This window comes from Plectropomus leopardus, chromosome 9, assembly GCF_026936395.1.
Source record: "Plectropomus leopardus strain MGB_pleo_1.0 chromosome 9, ASM2693639v1, whole genome shotgun sequence".
In the NCBI taxonomy this organism is placed as follows: domain Eukaryota; kingdom Metazoa; phylum Chordata; class Actinopteri; order Perciformes; family Serranidae; genus Plectropomus; species Plectropomus leopardus.
Window position 1 is genome coordinate 31,663,322 of NC_142184.1, and position 19,820 is coordinate 31,683,141.

The window sequence follows — 19,820 nt, forward strand, 5'->3', positions numbered from 1 at the left end:
TCATGGTAATGCACGAGAAACACTCAAACCAGAATTTGGACTCAAACATTTTCCTGATCAATGTTTTCTGAAAAAAAGTAACGAGGATTGCAATAATATATATATGTATATATATATATATATATATATATATATATATATATATATATATATATACACACACACACACACCGACTAGATGTAGCCAAATCTTGTTTATTGGTCCGAAACCTCAAACATTACAGTTAAGGTTTTTTGTTCTGTCAACATTTTCTCATTTGATACCTCAGACAATAAAACCTTAGAACATCTTCCCTTTTGTGTCCTGTAATATGATTAGGAACTTTCAAGAGGCTTTTTACTATATTAGTTGACTTAAAATGATCAAAATGCCATGATTAAAATTTATGAAACAATTAAATTGAAGAACAATAGTTTTGGGGGAAAAGAACAACCAAACAAAAGTTAATTTCGTTTTTTCCCCTAAATGTTCTCTTATTACTAGCCCTATATTGTCTCCGTTTACAAATAATATCATTCTGTACGAAAATTATGTCAAATACTGTAAATTGGAGAAGTCCCATGATTTTGTGATTTGTTTATTTATTTTAAATTATTTGTGTTAGTCTTTCTGCAGGAAAACATTTATGTCCGTCTTGTAGTTTGTTCAGTTATGGTAAAAATGTATTAAACATTCATATTGTCATGTGACGTGTCGTTTAGACTGTACAGATTATAATACATTTTCCGATTTGACACAAAATTAATCAAAGTACGTGAATTTGGGTTCTGAGCACAACAACGTTGCAAACGTTTTGATAGGGAACAACTTGCACATGAATTAAATGTAACAACACTTATGTGCGTTTTTTTTTCAGTGAATCTTGAATGCATCATAAAATCGACGATTCTGCGCTCCATAAAATGAAGGACAACTGTTTACACCAATCAGACGCTAATAATCCCGCCCCCCGGAAAGTGCAGCTCTTCCACCAATGGCAACCCTCGGATTAAAGCACGTGTCAGTTTCGCGGCAAAAAAGATTTCGCGCGAAAACCGTCCGAGCCTTGTTTAGATGTAGATCAGCTGGGACAATAACAACAATAACAGCCGATAACGGGGTCGGAGCGGCGCTTTTATTAATGGACTTCGCCCGATGTGACCCGCCGAGGGACCAGCCGCTGCTCTTTTAAAGGATACTCTCGCTTTTGACCGCTTTATTTCCTCACATTTCCAGTTTTGTCAGGCTGCTTCCTGCGTGCCCCAACAAAACGAGGGGGTTGAAGAAATGCGGCTAATAACTCAGCTAGCATGCTAATTTGCCCTATATTCACATATTCAACGATACCACTTTGTACTCATTTGAAGTAACCGTCGCTTTGATACACGCAGTATCAAAAATGCTTTTGGGACATGGTGATGTATTTTACAATGTCGATATTTTATTTCGATAGCTCACTCCTGGAATGCTGCTATAAAGTTTTAACAGCCGTTTAACTAAGCCCTGTTTTAGGTGTAAAGATAGATAAGCTTGTTTTATCGACTTAAACAGCTCATGTGTCGGCTACACCGCGTTGTTTGCTAACTTGTGTCAGTCTTTGTTGTTGGACATTAGCTAGCTCGTTAGCAGCTCGGTCGCAGTGTTCAGGGCAGTGTGGCCAGGCCTCGCGGCTCTACTGTACTGACAGCACAGATGAAAACAAAAGATTAGCTCGCTAGCTCGCTAACCTCCAGCGTATTTAGCTGCCACGGTTAATTAAACTCTGTTTGATAACATATCAGCGGCTTAGCCTCAAAGAGCACAATTGGTATGCATTTAGCAACATTATTTTATTTGCCAAATTTCCTGTTTGGCAGAACATCCTGTCTTTCTGTTTCACCACCAGCCCAATATTGTATTTCAGCAGCTAGCTTACAGTTTCTTTATGTTTAAGTAACATTGTTAGCCATAATACGTCTGTAGTAGCTTGTTTTGTAAGCAATAAGATGAGAAAGGAGGACTTTTTTTTAGAGAAATGTTGAAGCTGCCTATAAATGCCTGCAAGCAAACTTTTCATTCTTCCTTAATTTCACCGAGTGCATCCAGTCCAAGTGGGTGTTGACACCCAAACTGCAACAGCTGATTCAACGGCCCCTAAAGTTCAGTCAGGGGGTACCCAGTGACACACTGCAATGTCAGAGACTCTGATAACAGGGCAGACATCGGAGGATCTGTTGGCTGACTTTGAGACTTTGCTGAACTCTGGGAGCATTGAGCTGGGCGAGGACCACCAGATAGTGATCATCACCAGCCCCAGCAATGAGGGACTCCACCCGGCCGCTGCACCCAGCAGCACGGGGGAAATCCTTCTGTTTGCCACGCCACAGGGCCCCGTCGATGTGGGGATCCAGGACAAGAGAAGACCGACTCTGGGAAGACCTCCGGTGAGGAGAGGGGAGGGGGGAAACAAAGCTATATGAGTCCATCCACCTGTTGCTTTCACACATTTTGCTTTTCAATTTCCTTTCCTCTCTCAGTGCTTAGTAAGTACACAATTGTAACAACATGTACTGTAAAATGATAGCGGTTTACTGATTTTTTTTTTTCTACAACCATTTCAGGTAAAGAGGAAGTTGGACCTGGATAGTGACCATCAGTATGTTAGCACCACTCGACCGTCCATTGGTCAAGCACCACCCTCTACACCTGCCCCTCCCAGAGGTACACACACAAACAAACACAATCACATATCATCCTGCTGATTTTCTGTCATTGTTACCCAAAACTCACAGCAGCAGCCTAATCGGCTGCACGTGAGCACTGCAGCCACCCAATCCATGCAGACTCTGACCTCGGCTGCAGCTGCCATTGTCCTGAAAACAGCTGTCCTTTTATCAGCCGAGACAACAGCCTGCCGGCCTCTTTTTGTCTTCACCAGGCTGACTAGTATCAGGAATAATTAAAACAATAATTCTACACGGTAATGAACATTATCATTTATTGGTTCAATGATGTTGGTGTTCTCAATCCCGTTGACTTCGATCAATCATAGTTTGCAGGTTCAAAACCTAAAGGGCGGAGCTTTAAATGATTGTTTATTGGGGTGACGCTTCACTACATGAAGGGGTGCAATGATGCCTCAGTCTGGATCAATCTATCAATGATCAACGATCAAATATCATTGCTGCAAAGCGAGAACATCAAAGCATATCGTCTTTAACATACACATTTATTTTTGGTGCGTCTGTGTCACCGTTTCCACCCAAGCGCACCTCCTTCCGAAAAATTCAAATGGTGCATGTGGCCGAGCGCCAGGCAGATAATGGCAAGCAGCCAAGAAACAAAGACAATGAGGACAAATACTGAGTCTTATATTGACATAGGCCTCTGAACTGAATCAAATCAAAACTGTGTCATGGTAGACTTTGTGATTCAAATCAATACAATGCACTATCACAGTGAAACAAGTGATATACACCTCTACTACATACACAACAAAAAACAAAATATACTCAAGAGTGTAATAGATTTACAGGGTCACATATTTTGTAGTTCTTAACGGACTAAACACTCTTGGTTTAGTTGTTACGTGTTCACTGTGTACCAAACGACAGATTCATGTCAAATGTCTTTTTAAAATAGTGCAAATACAAAGTGTAATGCTTGTGTAAAGTGCAAAAACTAGCCTTATTAAAGGATATGCATTTTAAAAATATCAAAAGCATATGAAAGATTTTACATGCAGTAGACACTGCAGCAGAGCCTTTAGTGTGAATATAATGCAGAAATCGCTCCATAAGTGACACACAATCATTTTATCCCATATCACAAATTCTCCTTTGAGAACACAGCGGTAATGAAACTGAAAAGTTGTGTCGTGTTTATGACCTTTATTTAGCAGAAATCACCTGTGCTTTACATTGGATTCCAGTATGATCAAGGATTGTGTGTGTGTGTGTGTGTGTGTGTGTGTGTGCTTTCTGGTTTACCAAACCAAGGCTTAATATTTTTGACATTTTTAATAGATTTCAGTATTTTCCACCGTTGTTCATGAGAGGAGGAAAAAACTTCACTGGGGGAAAAAGACTTGAGGAAAAATTACACGCTTGCCAGAAATAAGTCATGGCTTACATCACCGTTTAACTGGCACACAAACTAAAGGGCCTCTGTGTTCAGTTCACTAGTAATAGTGTCACTTCTGAAATATTTGGAAATTCCACAATGTTTGAGATTTGGAGTAAAGTAAGAGCGGCTCTGTGAAAAGGCTTAAAAGACTCCACTGAAACTGAAGACACACCTGCAGCAGCACGGCACTCTCCCAGTATAACAGAGTATAAGAGCAGAGAAGCCAGTAAACTCAGAGGTGTATCTGAGAAGACAAAATCAATCGATCAATCAGTGAAATGATATTCATATGGCACCTTTCAAGCAAATCAAATGCAATTCAAAGTGCTTTACAGTTTGAAGAAAAGCACAGGGAATATTCTTAAAAAATGGATCTAAATAAACAGAAAACGTGTAAACCATAAAATTAAGATAGTAAGTCACTACATAAAAACCTGACGAAAAAGACAGGCTTTCAGTTAACATTTAAAAGTATTTATATTTCTATCCTCTCGGATCCTCTGGCAGGCTGTTTTGGTACATAATGGCTAAAAGCAGTGTCCCCAAAAGTTTTACTTCTACTCTGTGGAAGAGCTAAAAAAAAAGAGTTGGAGGATCTGAGGCGCCTCCTCAGTTCATAAACTAAAAGCATCTCTTAGATGTAGTCTATTTCAAGGTCAGTCAGTGCTTTATAAACTAATAAATAAGCGAAAACATAACATGTCAAAGTTAACAGCACTAAACTGGCATCACAGAAATAATAATAATTTGTCTCAGAACTACCTTTAAAAAAAAAAAAAAAAAGTAAAAGTGACATTACATACAAAACTGGTACATTTGATATTGGTCTTGAGTAAATGAGCATCAAGCTTGAGTAATCTGACCTCCTACAAAACAGGACGTCAGCACAGGACGGTACTCAGGGAGGGGACACGCAGGTGTTTAAGGACACTGATTGAAAACAGAAAGGGAACTGTTCTTGTTGGTGGGATCCTTTAATTATGTTGATAAACTGGTTTGAAGTATCCAGGTTCCCACCAGCCTGGAAAACCTGGAAATGTAGAGACTAGTTTCCAGTCTTGGATCTGGAAATTGATTAAAATGACCAGATATCCTGGAAATGATCTATGTTGTCCTGGAAAATTGCGATTGTATTTTTTGCCCGTGTGCGTATTTTCTTATAAACATGATTGTGTGAGATGACTTGTGCAGTATGACAGTTTAGTTAGTTAGTTTAGTAAGTTTAAAAAAAGCTCCTTTTCATGTCGGCTCCATGACAGTCAGTGTAGCTGATCATGCAGCCTTTGTTCTGAAAATTACGTTTTCTCATGGAAGCACAAGTCTGAGCCCGGCTGATTATTGGGGCCAATATTTGGCATTTTGCCGATTATCTGTATTTTATTTGAACGATCACCAATAAGATTAATTAAAAAGTGCAAAGAAAGTGTCTGCATCAGATGATCTTTAACTTTGTAAAACCTAAGGGAGCTATTTTTATTTATTCATTTATTAAATTTAAGTTTTCACTTCACTTTATAAAAAAGGAGCAGGGGACTTTCTGTATATAATGTTGAAAGTTTCAGTTTTCATTAAACATTTGCTGAAGGCATTTAAACAAAGTTTGTGTAGGAGTTTGTTTTATTCAAAATTCTACATATTATATATAAATATTATATAGCATTGTCTTGTATTGTCAAGAGAAACTTCTGATATCAGCTTTTTTTTCCATGCTCTATACAATTTACCAAACTATCACGAGCCCTCTCGCAGCTGGAGACCTAACCCACTTCTTTTTGTAGATGAACATTTTTGTAGATGAACACCTTTTCTCTCAAATTTCATTCTTTCTTGAAACTAACACCTCTCCAGAAATTTTGAAAACTCGACTTTGTGGGATACCCTCAAGGCTAGTAATCAAATAAGCCTCTAGAGCCAAACAAGCAGGGAACTCCAAACTTGATGACATCTCACGATGGATTGCTGAAAGTGATAACCAACACTCATCCTCGCCTTCCCCCAGACTTTTCCCCGACACTTTTTACGGAAAGACTCCAGCTACAGACAGAATATGACTGACTTACCACAGACAAAGCCACACATTTACTTTAAAAAGCCCAATCTAATATTTAAGATTCAGGCGACAAGCCCAGCAAACCTAATCCTTTCGTCTTATCAAAGATTTACGCTAAAACAGATGAAATAGTTTTGATTTCACTCCTGAGTCGTAATAAATCTTCAATCCGTCAGTAAAAACAGGTGTAACGCTCTTTCTCACTCTGTGCTGTAGGCCAACAAGAACACAAATAACTATCCAATGTGCTTCATAAACTCATCCGTGTTCCCTTTTCCTTTATTTTTCAGTTCCTCGAACCACAACAGAGAAGTCACGGTATGACACTTCCTTGAACCTGACCACCAAGCGCTTTCTGAACCTGTTGTCGCAGTCAGCGGACGGCGTGGTGGATCTGAACTGGGCCTCGCAGGTCCTGGATGTCCAGAAGAGACGCATCTACGACATCACCAACGTCCTGGAGGGAATCCAGCTCATCTCCAAGAAGTCCAAGAACAACATCCAGTGGCTGTGAGTAGCAATACAGAATAAAAACAAATGTCTAAAACACGTAAACCACTGCAACATGAAAACATTGTAAGCACTATGGATGTGTGCGATTACTCGACTGCTCGTCGGCTCAGCTTAATATTGAAATTCTTATTATTATTTCATGGGTTTGCGTCTGATATCGGGCATGGTTCATAAAGAACAATGTGCCTAAAGAATATTGTTTTCGTTGAAAATGATTTGCGATCTCTTCTGTAGTGAGTTGTCACGTTCTTTATTAAAATGTGCGATGTTCATAATGCACGATGCAAAGCGCCACACATTTCAAATGTCATTTGGCTTATTGAAAATTTGAATTAACAAAGTCAATTTTCACACAATGTGAAACCTTAAAGTTTAAACTGTGTTTAACTTTTTCCACTGTTAGATGACTGTTCTCTTGTTTTTATCGTAGTTGACTGCTCTAATTTTAAACTTCTGTTTCAATTTCAGGGAAATTATTCAGAATCCCCGATAAGCACAAACAAATCTAACAGCACGAATTTACACGATGTGCCTCATTAAAACAGCAAAATACATAAAAAGTGGCTGGCGTGTTGTATTTGGAGTCCACAAACCTCAGTTTATTTATTCTTCGTTTTCTCGTGCAGGGGTAATCGAGTTGATGCTACGTTGGTGTCCCGCCATAAGGAGTTGCAGAGGGAGGTGTGTGACCTCACAGAGGCTGAGGAGCAGCTGGACGAGCTCATTTCTAAGTGCAACCTACAGCTGCGGCTGCTCACAGAGGACCCACAGAACAAGAAATATCCTTTTGACCACTTTTAAAACTTATGTAGTTTTGCCAGCTGGCATAGACAGCAAAACTTTTTTAATATAGTATAGCGGTTCTGGACTCTCTTAGTCTTACATTCCTTAATCCCTGTGTTCACGTTGGGCTATGTGCGCTGCCAGGACTTAAGGAAGTCATTCGATTCCCCGGATCAGCTGGTCATGGTGATCAGAGCTCCACCAGAAACCCAGATGCAAGTGTCCGAGCCCTGCAAGGTACCGGCTTCACATGCTTTGAAACATTTTTATTGTAAGATTGTGAGGTTTTCATACGATGGTGCACGTGCGTCTCTCAGGGTTACCAGGTGTCACTGAAGAGCATGCGGGGTCCAATCGACGTCTTCCTCTGTCCAGACGACAGCTCCGGCGTCTGCAGCCCTGTGACTGGAAGTAGTCCCTCCAAACCTAATGCTGACCCCTCCCTGGCCCCGCCCCCCACACAACCCACAGACCAATCACAAGCCAGAACATCTACAACCTCTGTGGAAGTGGGTTTATCATCGCCAGCGTCCACGTCGTCCACGGTGACGGCAGCCTCCCAGCAGGAGCCCTCATCACTGGTGTTGGGCGCTGACGCAGGTGAGTGGTCACACTTGTCAGAACACAAATAAAAATGTTTTTTAAGAGATACAATTCCCAAAAATTGAATTGAAGAATTCAAGAAGGTTTATTGTTATCTCAAAACATGAGGCACATGACAGGAACGAAAGTAATGACCGGGGTCCTGGTAAAAGCAACAAAACAACGGGACACTAGAATCTAAAAACTAGTAGAAGCAACAAATAAATACAATGAAAGAAAACAACAGAATCTTAAATTAAGCAAAGATACAACAATACAAATTTAACAGTGCAAATTACTAAATGTAAGGATAAATATTCAAGTATTATTGTGCATAAAATAGTCTGTAGTGTGGCTGTTATTTCACATGACAAGTCTCAGAATTGAAGGTGTCAGGGCCTGATATTCACTTTTTTGTCCACCTGTCACTGTGGCTGATGGATTTCAACATCTACAGCCACCCAACAGATTACTGTTGTTTTTTTGTTTTGTTTCTTTTTTGCCACTGTGGCTTCCAGAATCCAGTTTTTTTTGGCTGGTGAGTGAGGCAGATTTAGCAGCTGCTTGTATATTTTACCAGCATTTAGCTGGTGGCTGGTGCTAATTTCCAACCCTGGTAGGTGTAAAAACTTGTCATTTTGGAAAGGAGCAGCTGTGATCAACTTTAATTCACATCTGTGAGAACTGATTTATAGTGGAAAAGAAAAACGTATTTCTGTATGACTCTGTAGCATGTGATCGTGCCAGCGTCACTATGAGCATATCGAGCTCTGCCAAGTGATACCGCAGGGTTTGGAAGCCAGGGCCTGAAATACCACATGCCTGTGGACAGCAGTGCACGACTGCAAGTAAAATTTGAGCTGTGCATGTCATTCTACATGCACGAACTCGGTGTAGCTGCCAACTAGCACAATGACTGTAACGGAATTGAGACTTTTCACACGCTCTCACATCACATTTTGTGTCTTTCACATTCAAAAACCACACTGAAAACTGTTGCAATCATCCAGAGTTTGTATTTGAAGTGTAGAGGTCAATGTAGAGGAAAAGAAGTCCATAGAGAAGTCCTAATATGATTTAAAAACACACCAAAAAACACTTTACGCATCAGGTTTGCTCAAAGAGGCTGCTCAAAATGTTCTTATGACCTTGTCAAATTTGAAGTAGTTTCACTGTACTCTTTGTCTGATCCGACTCACAGAATTGTAGATAAAGAGTACAAATGGTACAGAAAGAAAAATGTTTTGCATGTAAAAAAAAATAAATAAATAAAAAGAAATGGTACATGTAAAAAAAAAAAAAGAATAAAAATGGTGCATGTCATTTTAACAATCACTGCATGTATGTGGGAAAAAAAATATTTTGAGCATTTGAAGCATACACTGCATTAACTGGAGCAAAATTGAGTTACAGTTATTACACCTGTTGAGTTACAGTTATTACAGCTGCTGAGTTACAGTTATTACAGCTGCTGAGTTACAGTTATTACAGCTGCTGAGTTACAGTTATTACACCTGCTGAGTTACAGTTATTACAGCTGCTGAGTTACAGTTATTACAGCTGCTGAGTTACAGTTATTACAGCTGCTGAGTTACAGTTATTACACCTGCTGAGTTAAGGTTATTACACCTGCTGAGTTACAGTTATTACACCTGCTGAGTTACAGTTATTACAGCTGCTGAGTTACAGTTATTACAGCTGCTGAGTTACAGTTATTACAGCTGCTGAGTTACAGTTATTACACCTGCTGAGTTAAGGTTATTACACCTGCTGAGTTACGGTTATTACACCTGCTGAGTTACGGTTATTACAGCTGCTGAGTTCCGGTTATTACAGCTGCTGAGTTCTGGTTATTACAGCTGCTGAGTTACGGTTATTACAGCTGCTGAGTTACAGTTATTACATCTGCTGAGTTACAGTTATTACACCTGCTGAGTTACAGTTATTACAGCTGCTGAGTTACAGTTATTACAGCTGCTGAGTTACAGTTATTACACCTGCTGAGTTAAGGTTATTACATCTGCTGAGTTACGGTTATTACAGCTGCTGAGTTACGGTTATTACATCTGCTGAGTTACGGTTATTACAGCTGCTGAGTTAAGGTTATTACATCTGCTGAGTTACGGTTATTACACCTGCTGAGTTACGGTTATTACAGCTGCTGAGTTACGGTTATTACAGCTGCTGAGTTACGGTTATTACACCTGCTGAGTTACGGTTATTACACCTGCTGAGTTACGGTTATTACAGCTGCTGAGTTACAGTTATTACAGCTGCTGAGTTACAGTTATTACACCTGCTGAGTTACGGTTATTACACCTGCTGAGTTACGGTTATTACACCTGCTGAGTTACGGTTATTACACCTGCTGAGTTACGGTTATTACAGCTGCTGAGTTACGGTTATTACAGCTGCTGAGTTACGGTTATTACACCTGCTGAGTTACGGTTATTACACCTGCTGAGTTACGGTTATTACAGCTGCTGAGTTACAGTTATTACAGCTGCTGAGTTACAGTTATTACACCTGCTGAGTTACGGTTATTACACCTGCTGAGTTACGGTTATTACACCTGCTGAGTTACGGTTATTACACCTGCTGAGTTACGGTTATTACAGCTGCTGAGTTACGGTTATTACAGCTGCTGAGTTATGGTTATTACAGCTGCTGAGTTACGGGCGTCTCCTGCCTGCCCACTGTGCTGTTTGTGACACATTTGCTGTCTGTTTTTTTGGGTTTAGTTTCAGTGGTTGCAAATGACCTGATTGTCAAATGTCATTTCAGTAACTGGTTATCCTGCAACCTCCGTACCCAGTGACTCATGTGTCGAAGGGAGTGTCGAAATCAGGGTCATAGCAGGAAAAGCACATGCGTTACTCATACTAACAGTAAAACTGTTGAATTAACCCTTAAAGCTTACTTTAATATTACTCACGCTCGAATCACTCTGCACACAAAATGCACTTTTGAAATTGTTTTAAAAATATTATACATGAATATTATTTTCTACTTTCATTGATTTTTTTTAACCAACATCAGTCCTCATTTTAAATATCAAATATTCATTAATTTTTAAATGCTTTTGTCATAATGCCACAAAAAACCCACAAAAAATGAGTTATTTTCAGTTAACTACATTCTAAGTAGACATTTTTCTGATTATCACAGCCTTATCACAGGGAATTGTAAATGATTAACAGCAACATTGATTTTTATCCATTATTATTTTTTGTGCAGTGTCACAGACACTCGTACCGCTCTGCACTCAAAATGCGCTTTTCAAAATCAGGCTATAACAAATATTATACATTAATATGATTTCCGTATTTCATTTAATTCGTTTTTTTGACCAGCAACAAAATGACAAATGTTAATTTCCAGAATTTTAACCCTTTAAATGCTAGGTTTTTGTCATGATGCCACTATGTTTTCAGATAAAAAAAAAAACAACACAAAACATGAATTATTTTAAAATACTTCATGCAAAGTAGATTTTCATTTTTTGATGATCACAGCCTGGGTTATTGCAGCAACATTGACTGTGACAGTGCACCTGGTGGAAATAACGTGTTTTCTCCTTATGCCAAATATGGTAAAAATTGATGTCATCAGGTGGAAAAATAGTAAAAATGACAAGTTCCAAGGCAAATCTCTGCCAAAATGATAAAAACATAAAGAATGAAAGGCATTTGAAATGCATCGCGTAGTCCCTAAGGGTTAAAACGTAAGCATGCACAATACATTTCCTGGAACTGACAACCTCAGGAGCTGACACACCTTAATGGTATGCAGCTATTTCTGATGTCAGAAATGACACCTGTGCTTTTCCTGCTGTGACACGTCGAAATGTGGTGCTCTATTATATGTACAGTCACAAACACAGAATGGATGATGCACTCCCTCTTCATAATTGTGCGTGTCAAAAGCGAATTAGTTAGCAACAGCAAACTGGGTCAGTACGTTTTTTTTTGTTGCTCACGTTTCACTTTCTATAACAGAATCGCTCCTGGGAGGCGACCCGTTCCCCAGCCTCGGAGACATGCCCGATTTTGACCTCTCACCCCTCTCCTCCTCGGACTTCCTGAGCGGAGACGGCTTTCCTCTCCCATTGGACGGTTTCATCAATCTGTCCCCCCCTCAAAGTCACGACTACCACTTTGGACTGGAGGACCACGAAGGCATAAGTGAACTGTTTGACTGTGACTTCGGTGACCTATCACAAGTTTTGGGGGGACAGTTAGGTGAGGATGACGAGGAGGAGAGCAGGAGCACGTGAGCTCCTAGATTTAGGACTTTTCCTCTGTTCTCTGGGGCTTCGCAAAGAAGGCCGGAAACCAACATTTTATGGGCCAATGTTCGTCATGAACCCAAAATTAATGTTTCAACTGTGCGGTGTGGGAAAATGTTTGTGTCGTAATTTCCTGTGATCCCCAGAATACAGCCCGACTACAAAAATCTCAGTCCCCATAAATTGTACAGCACATTATTAGCACTTCTTTTTGGCCATTTAAATTTTAGACCAAGACTTTAGCTTTAGTATAGCTATTTAAATTATTTATATGAATGTTATTTTGATACTTTGTACCAAGTGTGGTTCTTGTTGTTATTGATAATGTTTTATCCAAGTGGGTTGTGCAGGTGTTTGTGTGCGGAGTGTGGACTCATAGGGCTGGTTTCCTTAACCCCTGGTTATCTGACATGCTGCGATTCATCAGGCTGGTTTTTCGATTTTTCAGTCTGACGTGTTTTCTCCAAAAGGGAGAAGTTTGCATGTCACAGCTGAAGCTGCTTCAGTGAAACCAGCCGTGCAGATTCAGTGCTGGGCTGGTCAGAAGCATCTCAGAGCTATGGTGTAGTTTCACTCAAAATATTTTTTCCATAGTGATGGAGGTCATTATAAGCACAAAAGTAAAGGATTTTTCCATGAATAATTAGTTTGATCTAAAACACTGGAATCTTGACAGACTGATTTCTCTCATGTCTCCTTGTCTGACAGTAACACTCAAGATATCATGGCCCCAACTTAATGACTAGATTTGCAAATGTTTCACTGTCTCCTACCGTGAATTAACAAGTTTGGAATAAGTAGCTGAATTTTAATTTCCCTCCAAACCCACTGACCAACAGATGGGATGTCTGGAGCAGGCTTTACATGACAAATGAACACAAACAATAGCTAAGTCACCCTAATCTTTCCTCACATCAATAATAATACAATGACATTTTGATCATTCAAAATTTTTCTTCAAAAGACACATTTTCTTTTGGCCCTCTGGATGACAGTCTGGTTTCACCGAATGGTGCTCAAAATCCACTCTAGATGGTCTAGAGCTGCGTTCAGACCGCAGGCAAATGTAATTTCTCAATTATGATCTTGAGATTGTCTGCACTTTTATTTTAAAGTAATCAGATTGGATTTGTGTCTCCAGACATCACCAACCTGTCTGCATAGGTTGCTGTGATAAGGACGTAGGTGTCTGTAACTAGCAAAGCTGGTGACATGGCTTTCCAATGCGGAAGTTTGGAAAACGGAGGCCCATCATTTCACCCTCCAGCAGTTTATTTTGGCGTTTGTCCACGTATTGTCGTTCCTCATGATGTCCTCTGCTCTCTGCTAGTAACAGCATAGATCTGCTCAGCACTGCCGTTACTCTGGATTTGACATCGCTGTGTGTCGTGCAGGGTTCCCACAGTTGTGGAAAATGGAATTTGTAGAAGTCTCTGAAAGTTTTGGAAAAGTTAATTGCATTTTGTAGAGTGAAATGAAATTGTTACAGTAATATTTCATGGATAACCTTCCATGTAGTGTGACGGTAGTTTCTCCCTTCATGTGTTCCTGCAACCTGAAATTATGACCAAAAAGAGTTTGAATCTGATATGTTTGGAAAAAATGCTAAGCAACTCAGGCATAAGAAAAATTATTATGGGTCCTTGAAAAGTTATGGAAACGTTCTTATATTTTGTCCGTGAAAATGTGTGGGAACCCTGTTGTATTCAAAGACACTTTGGGATCCGATGAGCAGCCAGAGCACCCGGACTGAGGTGCATTTGTTGCAATCACATTTGAAACCACCTCAAGATGTGTTTTTTTTGCAATCCAGACTTCCTAAAATAAATCTGGATCTGCCAAAAAATGCACTGAGGACAAAGGTAGTGACTCCACAGTAACTAATAATGTGTTTTTGAAGGCAAATAAGCAGCTAAAATCTGAAAGATCCAGGTAGGTGTTGTCAGTGTGCAGGAAACCAGGTGATGACAGTCTGCTGCAGTTATTTAAAAACTAATACTGAATTTGTTGTTCTCTATTAGTTAGCTAGGCGTTTAGCCGTAGTCTCAGGTGTTCGGAGCAGAGTCTTAAATCAATGTGTTTGATGCAAACATGTTTTAGCTGGGTGTTGTGTAGGTCGATAAAAGGTTTTTACAGGTTTAGAAAATGTGTGAAGACAGTGCAGGGTTTTTTTTTTTCATTTCTCTTTCGACTTTTTCAGCCATGAGTTCACCAGATGCCTGTAGTCCAATTCTCCCAAAACCACCCGACTGTTATTGTCACGCAGGGAAGCTCCCAGCAGGTTAAAGAAGTCCACAGAGCACACACTCGTATCATATCATTGTTCTCTGAAAGCGTTCAGTGTGGTTGGTTCATCATTATGTGTGAATTAAAGCTCCATCTTTGCTTTTACCGGTCCGATCGATGCAGAGCAGGCTTCAGGAAGGGTTAAGTTAAAGTTACGGACTCTTGACAGGAATCCAAAACAGGGACCTGCTGTTATCGTTCAGCGTATGTGCTTCAGATCAGTTCAGAAAGTTAATGTTCATGCCTTAAATCAATGACCTCTACTGGGTAAAGCGAGGTTTCTGGGATATCTTATCTCAGCCCCAAAAGGATCGATTCCTTCTTGTTTTTTTTTACAACAGTCACAACAGTCTCCATTCTCATACTACTACAAGCCTTGGTTCTTTGATTTTCAGTGTAAAAAAAAAAAAGCAGCAATAACAAAGACGTTTTCACATCATGCACTCGATATGAGATGAAAAACTGTCCTGCTACATGTCATGTGTTGTTGTAGTTAGAAATGTCTGCGTCAAACTTCTTTTTCTTGTTCTAAGTTATCTAAGCTAACATGTTGTTTTGCATTCCTGAAGTATTGGGTTTTAATGTGTGTGGGTTCATGTGTGTTGAAAATACATTTTGTTTTGTTGAATTTCATATTTATTTTTTGAAAAGGGGGGGGTTTAATAGACAAAAAAATGGTACAAAATTTGTCATTGCTTTTTCTGGCAGGAAGTGACTCTGCACCAATACATTAACGTGGTAAATCCAGCCTTGATAAATGTGTCCTGTAGTGGTGAAAAGAAATGTTTTGTTTATAAATTAGCTTCTCATTAGCAGCACACATATAATTTGCCATGTTTTTCCCTCTTAGAGAATATATTTCCCTGTCTTACCTATTGTGCATGTGCAACCTTTGCATTGGCTAATGGTGCAAAAAATATTTATTTTTCAAGAGAAAAATTTTCAGGAATACAATTAATTTGCCATTTTGATCAGATTCATGTTGAAATAATTCTTTAGTCACTGCCCCCTCTGTCACAGAAGTTTATATTAGGCTTGGGCAGTATCTAATTTTTTATACCTTCCTGAAATTTCACCAGAGTATACGATATATGACGGAGTACATGTGCGGCGCTAACACCCTTACACTGACGATTGCGTTACTTACTTTCAGCTTTTCAGACTCGTAAATACACAATAGAAACCCACAGAACATCTAGAAAAGTAATATTCTTACACCTATTTTCCTTTTTTAACAGAGAAATAAAACTAAACAACTTTTGAATTCAACTTTCTCTGTCAGAAAGACTCCCTCATTAACTTACCTTAATTCCTTACATTACCTTAATTCACTGAGCTCTGGTGGTGCGTGCTGTGCACTACATACAATGAGTTTATTAGAAAGAGGAGCACCTGTATTTATGATGGTATTTAAAAACATAACTTCTGGATTTCTAAGTACGCTGGTGTACCATAATACTGTGATACTGCCCAAGCCTAGTTTAAATAACACATATTGCCATGTTGCAGGCAACATAGCTAATCTAAGGTTGTGCATGTATTGTGTAGCCTTTGGGTGCCTCAAACTGTCGTAAATGTGCAGATTCTTTTTATTTTTTTTTTATTACAGTTATTTTTTTTAAAATTTCCTTTATCTTCAGGTCTGTGGACAGCATAAAATCAGTGCATATTTAAACTGACAGCAGTGTTACAAGCCACTAAAATGTTAGGCACCTTTGTAACCCATAGAATGTATCATATTTGTCTTTCTTTGATTCAGTTTTGCTTAATGTCAGCAGCTCATGCTGTCAGCCTGTCGTTTCGCGTCATGCTTTGGTTCTCTGCAGGACAAATGCAGTGCCTTCTCGAGGTAAAAAAAAAACACGTAATAATTAATGAAAATTCAAATCAGGATTTGGTTTTGTGAGCGGCCGTGGAGAAAGAAAGCAATGTTTTCAGGTGTTTTTGTGTGGTTTTTTGTTTGAAAAAAAGTTCAAGATAAGATTTGCACCAGGGTTGAAATCAAATCACAGTCAGTTAAAATGAAAAAAAATAAAATGGAAAAAAAACATTAAGAAAGCTGATTATTGTAGGAATTGAATTATGTATTATTATCGTAAATAAAAGACTAGCGCTGTATTGAAGTCATCATGAAATGTATGCCATTTGATCAAGGCTGCAGAACTATTAATAGCTACCCAGTGTTTATTCATATGCAAAGCTGACTTTTCCTGTGTCAAAGTCAAAATAGTCAAATGTTACACACTTGTTGTGGTTTAACATATGAAAGTGAATTGACTTCAACCCTGATTCAGCCGTGTTCAGAGTGCTTGCAAAGGAAACTGTAGCATATCCAGCAACTTTACAATCAATCAGTTTTTTGTTGGTTTTTTTTTTTTTGTTTGTTTTGTTTTTTTTTTTACAAATTTTATTTTTGTTGCTTCATACTGGGTGAAAAAAAATAAAAAATGGATTTGTACATTTGAATTATAAATGGGCCCCAATATGCCCTTTTGTATCAAATTTTCTTTGACAAAAATAAAAAAAAATTAACTATTTCCACCACATCTTGACTCTTGACAGTTTAACAAAAGTGAATCACAAAAACCAAAGTATCCCATTTAATCAATTTGCATTAATATGTCAAAACCTGAGAATGTTGATAGTATTTGAATACTTGAGCAGCTAAAGGCATTTTCACAGCGGTGTACCACACTTACGAGAAAAGTTTTCATTTTAAATGCAAAAAGGGATTTTTACAGTAATGTATCAATATAGATTCAATATAGTTCCAATATCACCAATAGCAAATTTGCACAGTTCTGGTTTAAGTTCATTGTCATCTGCAACCAAACCACTTGGCCTGGTTCCTTATGAAGTCATCGATGATTTCTTTTGTCAAACTGACATTGAACCTCACTATGTTATTCTCTTAATTACAGCTGTACTCAACAAATAAAAAATAAAAAAAGTTTTATACCCAAGGACATATAGTACACATGATCTTACGATTTGGGGAGAAACTTTATTATCATCACCAGAAATAACCAGAACAAAAAAAATCTTTACAAGTCACTAACTTATTTTCCAGCAGTATTCATCTCATACAAGTAAACACAGTGTCACTTGTGCAGCTAGAGGGAGCCCTTCACCCCGAAACAGCACAGAAAGCCAGCAGAGAGATACAGTCAGCTGTGTCTCTGAAATGGGATTTTTATGATGACTCTTGTTTAGTTAAAAATATTAGTAAAATAAAACTTAACTAAAAAGGGTCATTTATTATAAGACTATTGTTTTAGTTTGAATTACATTGTACAGGAGTTTCTATTTTTCCAGTCAATATATTTTTGGGGGCTATTATAGAGCCTAGTGTCTTCAACAGGGGGTCCAACACCCCTAGGGGATCCTCAGAGTTACTGCAGGACGGCTGGCATATTATTTTTTGGTCATCCCCCCCCCCAAAAAAAAAATTAAAAACATATTTACACAAATCCAACATATTTTGCTTTTTGCAACAACTTATCTGTGAAAAGTTGCGTTCCTGCCTGGAAAGCAAATACAGGGCAAGACTCAGTGTTGGACGGAATACCTGAAAGCCAGTCCTGAGTAAAAGTACAGACTTCTGAACAGAATATGTAAGTAGAAGTTAAAGTCATCATACCAGTAAAAGTCTTTAAGTATCTGATATTTAATGTACTTAAGTATCAAAAGTAATTTTATGATATCAGATAGTAGTATCGGGAAAAAACGAACAAGTAAATGCTGGGAATTAAAAAGCAAACAGTCTGAATTTTTTAGTATTATGAAGTAATTCTTGGTAACACACGGCACATTAAGAATTGAGGCTATAAAACGCTTGGAAGAAAAATGAGGTCTTTTTCATAACCTAAAGGATTTAAAGAAGTAAATCCAGTTTTTCCCTCCCTTCCCAACAAGTTGGCGCTTTTCCGCTCTTTTTTCTATGATAATGGAACAGCTGTAGTGTGGAAGTGAAAACATGGAACATTTCACCAATTTAAACATGAACAACATATTGAAGGGATATGAGCAGAGAGGGAAACAAAGACATTATACAAGACAGGCTGCTTTTGATCGTGTGACTTTGTTTTCTGTATTGATGTGTTTTCTTTGTTCTGTGATGTGTGTGTGTGTGTGTGTGTATTTACTTGTTTACTCAGAGTGATCTCTTCTTGTTTTGTCTTAATTCTTGTTTGATGAGATCAAGGTGTGTATGGTGAATATTGGGGCAGAAATTGGGAATATTCACTTTTAAAATGAGCTCTTTTTTTAAATTATAAAATTGATTAGAAAGGGATAGCATACACTTCCTCCTGCTCCTTTTCAGACATGAAATACTTTGGTTTGTTTACTAAATTGTCCGATGTGCATCCTGGTGTTGTTTTTCTTGATTACATTTTGTTTTGTTCTCCTATGTTATTTGGCATGTTAAACAAATATGTCACAGCTACCATTAGCTGAGATAACTTTCTCTCGGCTCCAGGTTGGCACTTTTTCTAATCGAGCTCTGCAATCAAGCTTTTTTTAATTTTATTTCAAGGTATCAAATAGTTTTCCTGTTTTATGTTTTTTCCCCCAGATTGCTACCGCTTAAGTGGGAAACCACATTCACAATTGTCTGTATGCTTTTTATTAGTTATATTGGTTTTTTTGGACCTCTGTGTGCAGATGATGGCACAAAAATGTTGTTACGATGTTGGATGACTAAGAAAAAAGGGAGAGTGAGATGAGTATCAGTGTGTGGGTGAGTCATGTGCACGCATGTGTGCATGGGGTGGTTTCGTCCCACACACATACTTGCCTAGAAAGACAAATTGTCAGTTAGTCTGGGAAGGAAATCAAAAAATTTATTTCTTGAACAAAAGCATGTGCTTACTAAGCATGTATGCTGCTGATTGACATGAGTTGGCCAGTTGAGTGTGGAAAAAAAAAGACAATAAATGAAACTTCCTGCCTTTTAAGCTCCTCTACTGATCTGAAAAAGTTAACTCATAATGTATAAACTTAACATGTCATTATAATGAGCTTATTTTGAGTTATTCAACGACTAAACATGAGCTCATTATGATATAGAACAATTCTTAATGACAGATTAGAAGCACAATGGCTAATTTTCAAGACATTACTTGTTCATTTATTGATCTGTTGTCTCTGATAAATATTGTAGTGTTTTTGTATGTTTATTCTTACCTTCTGATTATTATCATTTGCATACTATAATGCTATGTTCTTTTTTA

General features: G+C 38.4%; 1 protein-coding gene across 2 annotated transcripts; it reads left to right on the plus strand.

Annotated features, from left to right (window-relative positions):
- Positions 1 to 1,022: 1,022 nt before the first annotated feature.
- e2f1 (E2F transcription factor 1) lies at positions 1,023 to 17,130 on the plus strand. 2 transcript variants are annotated; one of them, XM_042492202.2, is made up of 7 exons: positions 1,023 to 2,403; positions 2,581 to 2,680; positions 6,425 to 6,644; positions 7,274 to 7,426; positions 7,553 to 7,667; positions 7,748 to 8,030; positions 12,011 to 17,130. In XM_042492202.2, exons 1-7 carry the CDS (start codon positions 2,152 to 2,154, stop codon positions 12,286 to 12,288), a joined length of 1,401 nt encoding a protein of 466 aa, XP_042348136.1. In that variant the 5' UTR covers positions 1,023 to 2,151; the 3' UTR covers positions 12,289 to 17,130. The 2 variants fall into 2 exon arrangements, with proteins under 2 accessions (XP_042348136.1, XP_087938630.1); XM_088082504.1 differs by having other exon boundaries at positions 7,748 to 8,034; positions 12,011 to 12,216.
- Positions 17,131 to 19,820: the final 2,690 nt, after the last annotated feature.